The 16,915-nt window shown below is 37.0% G+C and overlaps 1 protein-coding gene across 5 annotated transcripts in view; it reads left to right on the plus strand.

The window, feature by feature from the left end:
- Window positions 1-16,915, plus strand: part of LIN9 (lin-9 DREAM MuvB core complex component) — a 48,187-nt gene that overhangs the window by 27,343 nt on the left and 3,929 nt on the right. For 3 of the 5 annotated variants that reach the window (XM_021392588.1, XM_021392586.1, XM_021392589.1), the window contains 9 exons: window positions 1,002-1,159; window positions 2,324-2,457; window positions 3,405-3,524; window positions 3,703-3,804; window positions 8,727-8,807; window positions 11,414-11,539; window positions 11,893-12,075; window positions 12,183-12,280; window positions 13,508-15,740. In XM_021392588.1, the coding sequence (XP_021248263.1) occupies window positions 1,002-1,159; window positions 2,324-2,457; window positions 3,405-3,524; window positions 3,703-3,804; window positions 8,727-8,807; window positions 11,414-11,539; window positions 11,893-12,075; window positions 12,183-12,280; window positions 13,508-13,613 (1,108 nt within the window). In that variant the 3' untranslated portion in view covers window positions 13,614-15,740. The remainder of the gene's footprint in view (window positions 1-1,001; window positions 1,160-2,323; window positions 2,458-3,404; window positions 3,525-3,702; window positions 3,805-8,726; window positions 8,808-11,413; window positions 11,540-11,892; window positions 12,076-12,182; window positions 12,281-13,507; window positions 15,741-16,915) is intronic. The other 2 variants (XM_021392585.1, XM_021392587.1) reach the window with 2 other exon arrangements.

Consider the following 16,915-nt stretch of genomic DNA (forward strand, 5'->3'; position numbering starts at 1 on the left):
GAATGCTTAAATTGCATTTGACTACAGTAAAGCAATTAATAAAGTTGTAGTAAATTATTTCATAAATAACTGCTTCTGTGATTAGGCAGACCTACGATAGCATCTATACTCCTTTAAAGGGCTTCTGTTGTCGACACAGGAATGATTCCTTTTTTAATAAGGAATAGAGATAGGAACAGTGTCTTCATGTTTTCAGTATTCTCCTCATGCATCATGCCTATTCAGGAGATTAAAAGTGAAAATGAATAAAACCAAATAAGGGCCTTGTGAGTAAGTCTGCCATCTCTTAAATTCTAAGACCAAAGCAAAGGGAGGGATGAATGTTAGAGATGATCTGATTTTTACACAATAACCCATGTTCAAACAAATTTGTACTGTTACTGTGATCAGTGTCAGAATAATTAATCTACATAATAGAGATTTGTGTCTGAGATGTACTCGGTATGGATGCAAGTAGAAGATGCAGGGAAATGCCCTTTTATGTTGAGTCTACTGCTCTTTCATACTAAGTTTAACTTTCAAATGGTTCTACTGTGTACAGTGGGTGATGGCAGGCAGGTATCTCGCAGTAAATCCTCAGTACAAGCATTGAACTGGTGTTTGGGATAGGCTGGATGTGAGGCCTGCTTCAGCTTTGCTGTGAAACCAGATGGACCACTGTAAGCAGGAAGAAAATCCTCAAAAGTTGTACTCTTCTGAAATATTAATGCAAACAGCATTCCTGAGTCTTTCTGATCGTTCTTCAGGTGTTTCGGTGTTTGTTTAGATTTGTTCGTTGTTGTTGTTGTTGTTTTTAATTTTGTTACTCTAGGAGCAATAATTCTGGAGACTCAGACCATCTAAATCTGTTCAGTAAAATCTTTCTCTCTTGAGCACTTCACTCCAAGCTTTTTCATTTACTCTCACTGCATTGTAAACTGTGCTCATTTATTTGTTATGTCTTCATATATGTATGTCTTCAGTGTTAAATTCAAGTATACTTCTACTTAATCATATCATAGGTGTTCCTCTGCATTCTTTGAGGAAGAAAGATCAGCATTAAAACAGAAGCGGCAGAAAATAAGACTTTTGCAGCAGCGTAAAGTTGCAGATATTTCACAATTCAAAGATCTTCCAGATGAAATTCCATTACCTCTTGTAATAGGAACAAAAGTTACAGGTAATTTCTTAAAAACAAATAAACACTACTCAAGCTTTTTGCAAAGATTTTTGGTAAACCGTACTGTACTTCGTGTGCATAGGGTAAAATAAATTTAAAACGTTAACAATTCTCTGCTTTTATTGTTAGCTCATTGAGAAAGTGCTTGTGATGATTTTCTAGTATTTGTAAAACAGTGACGTGGTTTTGAGGTATGATCTTGTGGTGTATTATTTCTGGTGTTGAAACTGTAGTTGTTTATTTTTGTTGTTGTTGTTTGGGTTTGTTTTTGTTTGAAGTACGGTATATCCAACAAATCCTGGAGAGGTTTCAATGCCAAGAGCTGAGTGCTGTCAGAAAGTTTAAAATCTGACCTGATATAAAACTTACGCTTTATTTTCCATAAATATAAAAAAACCTGTCTCAAAACAAATGCAGTTGAATACATATGCCAAACACGACATTGTCTTATAGGAAAAAAAAATGCTTACGACTGAGGAAGGAACATCGTTAAAAATGTTCCTTTTTAAAGGAAATGCATTCAGCTTTGCTTAATTTCCTAAAAAATCGTGAATTCCTCCTTCCTGACTGTGACACAGGATACTTTTCACTTGAGTGCAGTATCTCCCACTCAGGCCTCTTGTGTTCATTGCTTTCTGAGTTCTTCAACATCACTGTCCTTAATTCTTGCTGAAAAGCAGGCATGCAAAGCACACTGTATCTTCTCACTCTCCTAGAGCTATATCCTTGAACTGTGCTCTACATTGTCTAAGTAATCAATGCAAGTGGTGATAGAGAAATGGTGTGCAAAATCATTCCAAAATTGATTTTTGCCTGCAAAATCTAATTGTCAGAAGGTATTGGGTGTTAAATAGTATTTTGTCTAGACATAAATGTAGTGCTGAAGATTAGATTTGGGAAATACTTGACTTGCAAAAATAAATTTGACAAAAAATTGGGTAGTGTTTCCAGTGGATACAGGTTTTTTTGGGGGGCGGTTACAATTTTTTCATTTAATCTAGTCAATTTTGCTTGTTTGTTTTTATATATATGCATTGGCTGGTGCTAAGGTTACTTGCAGAAGATGTGTTAAGTCTGTTCCTCTAAGTGACGTCAGAGCATTATAATATTTGAGTTTTTGTGGAGATTTTTGTTCTTGATATTTTTTTCTTTTTTTTTTTTTAGCACGATTGCGAGGTGTCCATGATGGGCTATTCACAGGACAAATAGAAGCCGTAGACACCCTTAATGCTACATACAGAGTCACTTTTGACAGGGCGGGTCTTGGAACACAAACAATCCCAGATTATGAAGTTCTTGTAAGTATTAATACATTCTCAAAATAGCTGTAATGTAAATTCGTATTTTTTTTTTAATCTACAGTTGTATGTTTTAATAAAGAAGAAGAAAATTCAAAGTATTACATCCACGTAGTATTGTCGTAAACCAGAAACAGGCATAATAGATGCATGGGAATTTCCAGGAGAATGAGTTTCTGCTGCTTATTGTCATATAGAATAAGATCACCTTCTCCAATACAAATGTAATGACTTAGGCTGGAATAACTGAATAGAGTTACTGTTGTAGACTGAGTATGAAAAAGTGTAATGAATAATGTAAGATTTCAAAGAAAATTCAGCTATGGGATCTAGGCAGGATTTCTAGAATTGTTCAAGGAAACTTGACTCTTTGTCATTTGCCAAAGTCAGGAAAGGCTTGTGGTAGTTGGAAGCAAGTATTATATATTGATTGAATAATTTTGAAATGTTTGTGGTAATGAAACTAATTGTGAGAATGTTGCTTTGGCCAAAAAGAAATTGAGTTATTTCCTAGCACTCATGCTTTTGTACAGATTTATGAGCTCCAGGGAATTGTTTATGTTAAGTAGTCTGACCTAGACTGCAAAATTTTTAGAGGGCAGCATGTTCTTTTGTATCTTTTGTAGCATTCAGTCTACTGAGGGAAGATAAACTTGCCTGAGGTCTACCCTCTCTTGCAATGTTTGGGTTGGTGGGTTTTTTGTTTGTTTCTTTATTTCTTTTAATGTGATGCTGTAACACTTTTCAAACTCCAACAATGGAATATAGTTTTGAAGCTCCCACTTGCCCAAAAGCAAAATGTTACTCTTTATTTTTGCTTGGGCTTCGGGCGTGGTTGGGCATGGCTAGTCTAGATTCCAGAAATAAAATATGTATTTGTGAAGGTATGTTAAGCTTTTAAATTAGACTGGCACGTGAGGAATGTCCTTATTTTTCTTGTCTTGCAGAGTAATGAACCTCATGAAACCATGCCAATTGCTGCCTTTGGGCAGAAACAACGACCTTCTAGGTTCTTTATGACTCCTCCCCGACTGCATTATACGCCTTCACTCCAGTCTCCAATTACAGTAAGTTACTTATTTCAGGTAATTTGTAATATTATTCAGTGAAGTATTTTCTGATAAATATTGAAGCTGTTACCTTTATGCAGTCTTTGAGATAAGTTTTCTCAGGTTCCTCAATAAGGTAATTTTAGCAAATCCCTCTAAAAATAAGCTAATAAATGACATACTCTTTCTTGTATAGGACAGTGATCCTTTATTAGGACAGTCATCGTGGAAAAACAAAATTTCAGGCACAGACAGTGAAACACTAGGTGGCTTTCCAGTAGAATTCCTCATTCAAGTGGTAAGTGTTGACTGCAGCTCTTAATTTTGTTGTGTATTGTCCTTTTTGTGTTTATTCTGCCTATTTTTCTGCAGTTAAATGAAATTCTGTATATATATTGAAGATAGTAATATCAAAATGATGAAATTTTCAGGAGAAATTAGTAGTACGTTTTGAGGTTTTTAAATTTTTTCCTTGCTTCTTAATAAACTTTGAAATATGTTGCTATTTTCTCAGACCTCTGAAAGGCCTTATGTCTCCAGAAGTCTCTCTTGTCTTTCCTAGTTCTACCAGTTGGTCTAAAAAGATATAATTTTTACCCTCAAATCCAAATTTTTTTATGATTCATCTTCACGAAATAATTTTTCAGTGACTTTTGTACAACAGTTCAAAAAATAGGCAAGTAATGTTAAGAAACTGAGAAACTGAGTATCAAATCTAATCTAAGTGATTTATTCTTCAGATGATGAAATAATATAATTGCTCATGTGAGCTAGGTTTACAATCTATGGTTGAATTATTTAATGATAAAAAGCTGTTTGAAATGTGCTAAAAGAAGTTGGAATACTCAGTGTTAAAATTATTTAGAATTGAGATGTGTTCTTGCTAAACTTTTATCAGATTTTCAGATGTATATAATTGGCCCGAAGAATCAAGTTGTCTGTAGTTCCCATGTGGTACACTAACACGCTGACCTCTCAGCATAATTAATTTTACTTAGCAGAATGGTTTACTTAGATTTTTAGAGTAACATTGTGTGAAGCCAATTTTGGAAAAGGTGGTCTGTCATCTGGCTTAGCCAAGAAAATTTGAATTAAATGTAGTCACCCCAAGATTGGTTATGTTAAAAATTGAAATACACAAAAGATACGGTCTTTGCTTATGCTGCTAAGCTGGATCTGCAGCTGTCATCCTTCGTGAGTGGCTGAGTATGATCAATGAAGCTTTATGACTTCTGCACTAAATTGATCCATTTGTGAAAGTGTTTCTGTATTTCAAATCTGAAAACTGTGTAATTTCTGTCATGTTTAGTGGTATGCTATTACTCATTATAAGGAAATCTGAAATTTGTGATCTGGGATTTTAAAATGTAGGCACTCAGGAGAGGTACTGTATTAATACATTTTTTGCTTGACGATTGTTAAGTCTTTGAAAAAAATCAAGGTGTAGACTTGGCATTGGTTTGTGATCATCTTAATACTTGATTGAGGTTTCTGATACAGGCTTAAAACAACTTTTATTGGGAGACTTGACATTATTTTTAAGCCTAGAGCATTGACATTCTTGTTAGAAGTAAAGAATGATACTGAAACTTGGTGTTGCAAAATACAGTGATCAATGACTATTGATCACGCTGCTTTCACTAATCCAGAAGTAGTTTTATGTTAAATACGGCTGTTAAACATGTTATGTTCTTTTTTTGTACTCTGCTACAGTAAAAATGTCAAAGCCCTCATTTTGATTTAATGGTGATTCAGCAGTTAAATGGCCAGAAAATCTTTCTTTGAAGGAAAACTTCAGGACAATAATTATTAGGAAATAGTTTATGATACCATAAAACAAACAATTTCATGGAAAAGCTGTCTTTGGGACAAAAGGTTTAAAAAAATAATAAAAATTACACACCTTTAAAAGGTTTTCAGCCAAGCCTCTTAGTTCTCTTTTATGGGTTCCAAAACTAATTCACAACAAAAGGAAATGTAGCCAGAAATATATGCAGAAGGTGATTAAGTGATGAGGACATTCGCCTTAGGTACAACTTGAAGTTGTATGCAGACACTGGGACATGTAACAACCACTTTTGATCAACACTGTTGATATGATTTTTTTTTAATCTTTATTTTAGTTTCTGCATATTTATATTTTGGCATCAGGCTTCTTTCAGATCTTTACTGTGGACAAAGATATGCTCCTTAAGAGAAGAGTGGCAGGAAAATGAACAGTATGCTATCAAGTTGACTTGTCTTATATATTATGGCACAGAATGAAGTCAACAAGAAACAAGAATTAAATTTAATAAATTAAAAAAAAAAAAAGTGCAACCTTTTCTCCTTAGATGTAATACGTATTCTTCAATATTTAATAGACTATGCTGCACAGTCTTTTCAGCAAGATCCACCAGAACAGGCTGCCCGGCAAAGCTGTGGTGCTGCATCCCTGGAGGTGCTCCAGGCAGGTTGGATGGGGCCCTGGGCAGCCTGAGCTGGTGGGGGCAGCCCTGCCCACTGCTAGGGGTTAGACCTAGATATCTTTGAAGTCCCTTCCAGCCTAAGCCATTCTATAATCTGTACTTCTAGTCAACTTTAACATTTGGAGGATGTTTTTCCAAGTGCTCATCTGCATCTTTTTTATTATTTTATTTTGTTTTGCTTTTTTCTCTGTTTGTTTCTTTTGTTTTTGGTTTGGGGAAAGATTAAATTTAGTTTGGGAGGGGAACAATCCAAGACCAAAAAAAATGCTTGCAGTGTACCTGCATATCCAGTAGAGGGAGTATGTTAATGCAGTACCATCAGAAAAGTGTATCGGCCCGAGGGCTGTGGAAAAAGAACTATCTTTTCATCTTAAAGACAGGAAGGAAGAACTAAAAATACTAGATTTTTGTCTGATTTTTTTTTTGTCTGATTTTGTGTGTGTGTGTGTGTGTGTGTGTGTGTGTGTGTGAGAGAGAGAGAGAGAGAGAGTATCAGGATGGGTTATGCTGAAAATGAAGCTGTTGGGCCAGAGTTCCTCAAGGAAATGAGAACTGACCTGACCTAAAGCATTCCCTGGTGATACTGGCAAATGAAAATGGAGTTCTGTTTAATAAAATGTACCAATGGGAGAAAGTTGGTAAACCTCTTAATACAGCAGAAGATCAGAGTATCTTGTAGAAATAATTAAATAACCTTGACCACTGGAGAACTTCTGGAAGTAGAATGAATATAACATAACAGCCAAGGTCATGAACTGGATCACATCCTTGAATATACCTGAACATCATCATAGAAGCTTATTGCCAAATAATTGTTCCCAAAACTTGCAACATAAAATAGCCTGCACTAAGCTGGGGACACACCAGCTTCATCAGAGGGACTTAAGTATATTAGTTGCTAGATGGTGAGGCCAGCATAGCTTGGCAAGGAACTTTTTGGCAGTACTGTCAGAGAGTATGCAGTGCTCTCCCTCCTCCCAGGTTCTTTTTGCCAACACCTCTGGTTTTAAGTATAGGTGTTTGCATTGGTTTAATTATATCTATTTACTTTGTGTGGGCACTGTGAGGCTTAATTAAATGTTTATGTATAGGCCTTGAGAGGCTTGCCTGGAAAGCAGTGCAGAAAAATTGCATGTTAATCTTTCTGTTGACTCATTGTATTGTGCCCCTGGTATGATAAGATTAATTTTGAGAACTCAAAGCCAGTTCCATTTAATTTAAAGATAATGCTGATGTTTGTTAGATACCTGATCAGCACAAAATTCAAATGTCCAGCTGTACTGATCTCTGTGGGCTGTAAAATACAGTATTGTAGTTTCCCAATGCTTTCCTTTCCTTAGCTTTTCTGTAGTATATTTACCAGATATTCCTAGAACTACTTGAATATAACTACTTTCTGTTTTGAACAGAAGGCATATAAGGTGTGCTTGCTCGCTTCCATGGAAGCCTTAAACTGAAAGAATCCTTTTTCCTTATTTGCATAGCATGCTGAGGATGGACTTTGCTGCACATATGTCAATAACAATAAAATTATCATTATCCAGGCAGTGCCTCCTATCCAGGTAGAGAGGTACATCTGGATCAGCTGTACTACTGCTGGGATGCCCTTAGGGTTTAATTCTGCAGCTTTCATTTCCTTGCTCTTTATTCAGGTGCTATTAATTTTAAAAGCTTTTTTTTTTCCCATGAGAAAAGGTTATGCCAACACGTGCATTTGTGTGGTAGTGAACTAGATAAGGGAAATACTCCAGCTCAAAAGTAACAATTTAAAAACTTTTTCTGCCTTTCCTGAATGTATTGTTTATCATTTTCATTTTCCTTATGTGGTTTTCCATGTAGCTGCAAAACTGCATGTGCTGGCTCACCATGAGTGCTGAGGGATAGTACAAGGATAGAAGCAAGCAGATGGAATTGGAAAAGTACCTATGCAGTATTGTATCATGTGGCGTATGTTGAACCAGGAGTTCCTATCTCTCCCAGTCTTATGTTCCCCTACTAGGACGCAGTTAAACCCATTGAAATTTTTAAAACCTGACATCTTGGCTCTGTTTATATCAATAATGAAACTGTTGTTGATTGTAGTGAAGCTAAAATTTCTCTCTGTGGGCTTGAGAGAGTATGAACAGTTTTAGAAGTGATGTATTTGCTGAGAGCAGTCCCAGTGATTTCCTCTTCGGCCTGTTAGGTCCCCAGGGCAGAAGAACAGGATATACCCACTCTGAAAGAAACAGGAAAAATGGAATGTCCAGAGCAGGTCTGTAGGAAATAGATCCAATGTATACCAGGTTTTACTGCAAGAATGTACACAAAGAGCTGGTGATCAGTCCAGGGCACAGGTGAGAACAGACTAGAATTCTGAGCAAAAGCAATGGAAGGACAAGTGCTGTTAACTGTAGCATATGTTATCACCATGATGATACAGCTTTCCTTCAGGCTGGAAGAAAAATAAGGTTCTTGATTCTTCAGCCTCTAACAATATAAATTATGTTAGTCTTCCTAGAGGGAATTCCAGCTGATGGATTTCAGCTTTCTCCAACCTTTCATATAAGGTACTTGAAAATGCTTTTTAAAATCTCTGAAAAATCCGTTGTTTAGTTTCTGTTAATTTTTATTTCTTGTTTTGATGTGATAAACAATGAGAAATCTATTTTAAAATAATAAAAAATACATCCATTTTATTATCTAGAATTTGTATGCAATTTCAGAATAGCATAAAGACCTACTCATTCTAAAAATAGCTCCTTTGTTTTAGACCAGGTTATCAAAAATCCTTATGATCAAGAAGGAACACATCAAACAGTTAAGAGAGATGAATACAGAAGCAGAAAAGCTGGTAAGAATGTTCTCTTCTCAGGATATACTTTAACAGCTAATGCAAATTGATCCAATTAAAACAGAGTCTAGATAAAAAAGCTATTTGTTTATTGCTTTCTATAAAGTTTGAGGTTTTTAATTGTTTTTTAAGGTAAGTCAGAGAGATCAGTTACTTTAAAAGCATTATGCTTTGGGAACAGGTTAATGTTAACGCTGGGATAGTATTTCCTTGTTTTATGTGTCAATTGAGGATGGTATTTTCTTGTTTTTTGTGTTGGTTGTATGCTATGTATACATGTATGCTATGTACTGTAAGGATTTGGGGAATCAGTAAAGCATTTATCTTACTTTTATTTTGTGAATGGTAGGTGTTCGTTTAGCTTTTCGGACAAAGTGATAACTCAGTTCAGAGTTTTTCTACATAAAGCTCAGAGTGCCCTTGACCTGCATTTAAAATTACAGTACTTGACCAGCTACGGCATAATTATCAGCAGCAGAACAGTTTTTCTTGCTAGGCTTTATCTAGTCGTCAATCCGTAAATCAAAATTATAAGAATGCCTCTTCTACCACCCATGGCTATCTATCAGCTTGAAAGCAGAAAACCATCAGTCTCAACCTTCTGCTGGTGTCCATTCAGACAGTTGTCTCTACAGTGTACAGACAGAATGTTGAAATTTGTGGAGAGGAAAAAGAATCTTTTTCTTTAAACCAAATATGCTGCATTTTTAATGTAAAATATTTGAACGTCAAAGACTTTGTCATGTTGAGGTTCTCTTCTTTGTCCCTTCAGTGGCCACGTGCACATTGTTATCCTGCTACCTACTGCCCCAAAGCTGCTCTACAAAACCTTGATATCAGTTCGGCTATTATATTATTTTTCCTGTACATCAAATGTTTTGTCTTTTAATTGTGCTTAATAAAACTAAAAATTAAAATAGATGCAAAAAGAAGCAAGATTAAGGCACGCTATTGCAGGCTGTAATTCTGATATGGAAAAATGTCCAGCTCTCCTTAAAACAAACTATAAAGATATCTGTTCCTACTGAGGTATCTTTACCTTTGTAGGGATAAAGGAATCCATAGGAAGGGCTGAGTTTTCACTAGCTTTCCTCTTATCAAGAATCCAGATATTAACATGTCAGTTTTCTGCTACATAATAAATGTAACTTTATCGTGGAATAAGAAAACCAAAGAAAATAACAACGCTGAGAGAACAAAGAAACAATAGGGAAGATGATGGCCCTGGAATAAATAAATCTTAACTCAGTTGTAGCCTAGATAAGGACTCGGAGGTACCTTTGAAACATTTCTTATGCTATTTGCTTTTTTAGTCACCAATCATAAAGTAACTCTTGTCACTATTTATGTCCTGATAAAAATAGAAGACATATATTGGGTCATGTTCTTAGCCTGTCTGTAATGCTCTTTGTCCTCTTGGTAATCCCATCCACATTTGTGCCACTTAGTGTGTGTTGCTTCTTCTTTAGAATGCATTTTCTTTGAACATGACTCTTCAGCACTAGTCCACTTAAATACCAGTATCAAACTTAAACGTGAGTAAAATAGAATCCTTTGACTTCATTCATTCTATTCAGGTAGAGTTTGTCAGTCTTTAATAATCATTGATAAAATTGTTGAAGTAATGTTATTTGCTTTTTTTTTTTTTTTTCAATGATCCAGCATAGAAATAAACAGAACTGACCAAAATCAGAAATGATATTGAGTATAGCCCACTTTTATCTGGCAATAGTAATAAATTCAAATTTACATGAAGCAGGCAAAGGACTGCTTCCTAACAATGAAGCATCTTGACATCACCATACTCATTCGCCATGTACACGGAACAGTATCCACTTTTCTGATGGCCATTTGCATAAACAAATGCAAATAAAAAGGATAGCTGGTTCATTTTTTTCACTTGACCTGCAACAAAGATTATGTAAAGGTAATGCTGGTCATTCAAGAGAAGCATAGGTGCTCTGTGACAGAGATGTTGTCTATTTCCACCTACTGAAAGCCATCTATCTTTTGTCTGCGAGCTGAGCTGTTTGACGGTGTTTGGATTGCTACTGGATCATAAACAGTGCTGATGCTCTTGGAATACTTCTTTCATCTTCACCAACATAGAATGCCATCAGCCATCTCTCTCTGATGCGGAATTCATGATTCCCTGTGGCTTCCATGGCTAGCCTGTGTTAGGCAGGCATGCTCTAGAGGGGGCTGGTCAAGGAAGAAGGTCTGGAAGTTCCAATTACTTATGTTCTGGAGCTGCGGGACATGTTGTCCTGTACTGTTCTCCTACTGACAGAATAATCTTCTGTTCATACTGTAGAAAGAAGTCATACCCCACTATGGGTGAAATAAGCAGGTGAGGCTGTAGTTGTCATCTGTAGTATTTAGTGTCACAGATTATCATGGCACTTTCTGAAGAGAATAAAAGCTTGGTAGTTACTACACCAGTTGTCACTTGGAGTTGTAAGCGGTGATACTAGGTTTTAAGTTTTTGCGTGTAAACATTTCTATTAGGCACTGGGATTTCAAATACTCCAGTATTATTTTAAAGTGAAAATTCCTTTTGATGAGTTCCATTGCATTAACTTTAATATGCTTTGTCCTTTCCACAGAAATCCTATTCTATGCCAATAGGCATTGAGTTTCAGAGGAGATATGCAACTATTGTTCTAGATCTAGAGCAACTAAACAAAGACTTAAATAAAGTGTTGCATAAAGTTCAGCAGTATTGTTATGAGGTAAGATTTTGCTGGAATCTATATTTGTTTCTGCTTAACCTGAGTTAAAAAATAAAAAAGAAATCAGAATTTCCTGAGAATAGGGCATAAGCAGGGCTCACGTGAAAATGAAACTGGTAGCAGCTGTGTCTGTTTTGTTGTCTCTATTTCTCTCTGTTTCTGTTACCTGAATGCAGGCACTTTTGATGATGCCAGTGGCCAGTTTTGAAATAGACATGCGTGTATATAAATGAAGAAAAAATAATGCAGGCTATATATCTGTGGACTTTTTTGCAATCATTTGTCACTTCATGTGTGCACCAAATGCAAAGGAATTATTTGATCTTCATTTATATTTATTTATATCTGTGCAGCTTGCTCCAGACCAAGGCCTCCAGCCTGCAGACCAGCCAACAGATCTGAGGCGGAGGTGTGAAGAGGAGGCTCAGGAGATTGTTAGGCAAGCAAATTCCTCCACAACGGGACAGCTTTGTGTCGAAAGTGAAAATTTAACTGACCTTATCTCTAGACTTACAGCAATATTACTGCAGATTAAGGTAAAATAAATGCAAAAAATAGTGTCTACCAATTAAGTATGTAATATTAAAGCTCTGTCAGGTTCTTTGTGCTGAACTGTTAGAACATTTTTTGTTTTCTCCTACAGTGTCTAGCAGAAGGAGGTGACCTGAATTCCTTTGAATTTAAATCACTAACAGATTCATTAAATGACATTAAGAATTCAATAGATTCCTCAAATATCAGGTACTACTACTTTGAATATTTAATTCCTAATTACACGTTTTGTGTCAGCAAGCAATTGTTAATGTGTTTTAGAGGTGAATGTTGACTCTAAATAAGGATTTTAATCTAACTATTTGTAACTATTTGTTTATGGGAGTGGTCCTATTTAAAGGGATCTTCTTACAGGGAGTGTAAAATTAGCAATTTTCTGTTTGAACCTATCAGTGAAATAACCTGATTTTAAAAACAAAACAAAACCAAAAAAAAAACAAAACAAAAAAAACCAGAAGTGATAAATTGATACAGCAACAACTGAAATGACTGAGGAGCAAGAAATTCATGACAACCATTAAGTTATTTTGGAACGCTTTCTATACAATTTCCGTATTCTTTTTGCAATGTTACTCAGTCTCTTGTCTATAAATATCAGACGCTGGTATATGAGACACTTAGAGCTTCTGCCTGGCTTCTATTAACAATATTTTAAATGAAGAAAAAAAAACAAAACAGAAGAAAGGCCATATTGTGCCAGATCAAAGGCAGTGTCCTTTTTTCAACAGTTGTCACAAGCAGGTGCCTGAGGAGGCATTATAAAAGTAGCAAGAACACGGTGATACTCTTCCTGAGTATACTGCAGACTCCAACAATTTGTGACCATGATTTTTTAAAATAATTGTGTAGTCACTAAATCACATAATTAAAAAAAAATACTGAAATGCTGAGCATTTCCTTATGCCCTCCATACTGATATTGCTAGATGCATGAATTTTTTTGCAAAGGTTGTAAGGCAGCTTTTTGATTTTAAAAAAAGACTAAGAAATGTTGCTTTATAACACTTTTCCATTTTGATTAAAAACAAAATAAAATCCAACCATTAATGAAACTTCCTGTCATCAACATTGCAAGTCAAACGTCAGAATGGATTCAACTAAGGGCTGATAAACACTGCTAAGGTGATGATCTTTCCATTTCACTGTACTTAGTCTGGGTAGTTTAGCATCTCTTCACAATGTTTTTCTTTCATTAGCTCCAACTGTGTTACAGTCATCTTTAAAGAACCCAGATCAGTAACTTTGACTTCATGCAAGTGTTTTTGTAAATGCTGTTTACTAATGCAACCTGATAACTGATATGAACACACTACTCTGCTTCATTTGAATTTGACCGCTTGTACCTTGTTGAAGTACTCAGATGCAACTCTTAAGTAAGAGGTTTAATCCTTTTCTTTTTTTCCTCTCTCCCTTGTAGTTGTTTTCAGAATAATGTTGAGATCCATGTTGCACATATTCAGAGTGGTCTGAGCCAGATGGGAAATTTACATGCCTTTGCAGCTAATAACACCAACAGAGACTGAAAACTTTCTTTCAAGAGCATAGCAAGTAGTTCTGGAAAATCCTCTTCATTTATATATGCTTCAACAAATACCCTAACTGCCAGAAGATAAGGGAAAAGAAGACCTCTCAGACCCTTTTAAATATATTATATTTGCTTCTTAAGACAACCAGCATTACTGGCAAGCATTACATTAGATTTCTCCATTTGTTATTCACATACAGTAGTTTTGCTAACTGGTAATCTCTTAGTAATTGCGTTTATTATAATAAACCTGAAAACGTACTTTCATATAATTTGAACTTAGTTTTTAAAAGTTCAGATGAATTCTGCTCACCTCTTGTTGTTGGCTCTCCTGGTATGTTAGATGAAGTGATGAAGAGGAAATGGCTCACATCAGTAGCTATGTGGCAGTCTTTGTTCCTTAAAGCTGCACTTCTTGTAGGTACCTGAGCTGCCACTTCAGCTAGCACGGTGACAGCACGGGCTGAGTGTTCCAGCTCTAAAGAAGCAGCGGTGGGATGTGGACAGAGAACTAAAGTTGCAGAAGATGTTGGGCAGGTCTATTGATCAGTCAGTGTCTTGTTGGAACATTTAATTTATCATAACTTATATAAGAAGTCTAATGAAGGAATATAAAAATGTAACTGATACCTTTCCAGAAACAGAGTCTTTGCAGCTTTTTCCCTTCATGTGGGGCAAAAAGAAGTGTTTTAGTTGGTATTTTATATAAATGAGTGATAAAACATACTGTTTTTCCAGCTTTTTGTTTGTTTTGCACAACTTTTAAATTAGATTCCTGGTTATCTGACAATACCCAACGTATATAAATACGAAGATTTTTATAATAAAATATAACCAGTGAGGTAATCTGCAAAACTTAAAAACTACAACCTGCCTATGAGTACATTTTGGAATGTTAATCTTGTAAAAAGTGTGTATTGGTTTGTTTAAATAGTCTTGTAAAGCTTCTGTGTAATGAATCATTTCCAGATATGGATTTTCAGAGATAGCTGTAGAGTTGTTTTGGATTCCTTTAGATGCCTCATTAAATGAGGCCTTTTATATGTTACTGTATAAAGAATATGTAAACAGGATTATTTTCGATTTTAAAATTTTGTATAGTTTAAAGATGCTTCTGTATTCTGTGTTGGTACTGTGCCACTGCAAAACTTTAGTGCAGAGTTTATATTTAGCTAAACTTGTTCTGTTAATTAAGAGAAATGCATAAATCTTTTATTCTCGGTGAAATTTGTAACTGAATAAATTGAACTATAAGAGTTGATATATTTCACAAAAATGCAAACTTCTGACACATGGTTTCAGGTCATTTTTTAAGAGAAGTGAATTGCTGAAAATGAAACACGATGGCCTGGGTAACAAGGTGAGTAGCTGTTTTAAAGTATGTAGAAAACGTACAAGGGGTGTTACAAAATACGACGCATGACTTTTGCTCGTTAGCCACAGAACTGTACCTCTCATCATGTAACAGAACATGGTTGTGGCCCTTCCGTTGCTTTTATTTTGTGCTGTTTGGTAAAGTAGATGGAAAGGTTCCCCCCACTCTCACTTTTGATTTAAACAGAGAAATGACAGAGCCCACCTGAAGGCACAAAGGTTCAGTCTGACAGTAACTCATGTGATCTACTGCTGGCATGGAGGGAAAACATCCTCTTGCAGTTAACTCCCACTCCTCCTTCTTCCTGGGAGCTCACTGACCCTCTGGTGCACAGTGCAGGGAGCTGTGCTGCTGAGAAGCAGCTCACCTTTGACTCCTTGTTTGCTGCCCAGGTGGTTCAATGAATTCAATCACTGCTGAGTGTGATGGAGAAGGAGCAGCAGGGGCTGCCATTCCCAGCAGCAGCTTGCAGGCTCAGTGTGCAAGCCGCTGTTGTATACTTGGAAGCTGAGCATGCATGTAAATGCTGTGAGTACTCCAACCCTAACAGCTCCTTGGGCACCCAAGTCCACCTGGGATGCATGGTGTCCGATTTTGATTTTTATTTTTTTGCTCTACAGTTTGGCCAAGGACAGCTCTGTTATTTGGTTTTTGGAGAGAGTTCCTCAATCAGCATTCCTGCTGCACCACTCAGCTTCGCAAGCTTGCAGCTCCATGGGAATTTGGCTGTCTCAGATCTGGCAAGCACAGGTATGTGATGGCTTACACCAAAAGATTTTGGGTATTGGTTACCTTGTCCTATGGGGTGTGATTCCTGACGCAGGTTGTTTTCTGCAGCAGTGCATACACCCCTCGCTTCTCTTTTTGTCTCCAAAACAAAAGAGCCTTGCAATGTTCAAGTGTTGTCTCCTGACTGGTGTTCCTCGGGTCAGTACTGGGGCCAGCCCTACTTAATATCTTTACTGCTAATCTGGATAAGGGCACCCTCAGTAAATTTGCAGATGACACCAAGTTGCAAGGAAGTGCCGATCTGCCTGAGGGTAGGAAGGCCCTTCAGAGGGATCTGGACAGGCTGAGGGCAGTTATATGAGCTTCAACAAGACCGAGGGCTGGGTCCTGCACTTCAACTACAAAAGTCCTATGCATTGCTACAGGCTGGGGGCAGAGGGGCAGGAAAGACATGTGGAGGAGAAAAGGATCTGAGGGTGTTAGCTGACAGCTGGCTGAACATGAGCCAGCAGTGTGCCCAGGTGGCCAAGAAGGCCAGTGGCCTCTTCTCCCAGGTAGCAGTGATAGGACAAGATGTCATGGCCTTAAGTTGCACATGGGGAGTTTCAGGTTAGATATTAGGAAACATTTCTTCTAAGAAAGAGTGGTGATGTGTTGGCTCAGGCTGCCCAAGGAGGTAGTGGAGTCACTGTCCCTCGAGGTGTTCAAGAGCCATGCAGATGTAGTACCAGGAAACATGGATTAGTGGGCATGGTGAGGATGGGCTGACAGCTGGACTAGATATTACTGGTCTTTCCAAGCTTAATGATTCTGTGATTTTATTAACTGGAGTCTGACAGCTTGCTCTACTCTGTAGGCAGGAGGAGCTGGCTTCAGCCTCAAGATACACTAATACAGTTGTTACTAAATGCCCCCGTTTGCGGGGCTGTTTTTGTTGTGTTTTTGTTTGTTTGTTTGTTTGCATTTCTTAAGTCCTAAATTCGTATTTTCACTCCGGGAAAGGAGTGCCGGTTTAGTGCTCTCTTGTTTCACCGTCCCTGCACCCGCGGCTCTCAGGGCTCAGAGCAGCCCTTGTCTCAGGGGCCGTCGGCCCTGTCCGCGGCACAAACACAACTCCCGGCTCCAGAGCAGTGCAGAGCAGAAATGGGAACTTTTATTAATTTTCCTCTCTCAAAAAGTAACAACGGACCCCTCCC

This window comes from Numida meleagris, chromosome 3 (genome assembly GCF_002078875.1).
Source record: "Numida meleagris isolate 19003 breed g44 Domestic line chromosome 3, NumMel1.0, whole genome shotgun sequence".
Lineage (NCBI taxonomy): Eukaryota > Metazoa > Chordata > Aves > Galliformes > Numididae > Numida > Numida meleagris.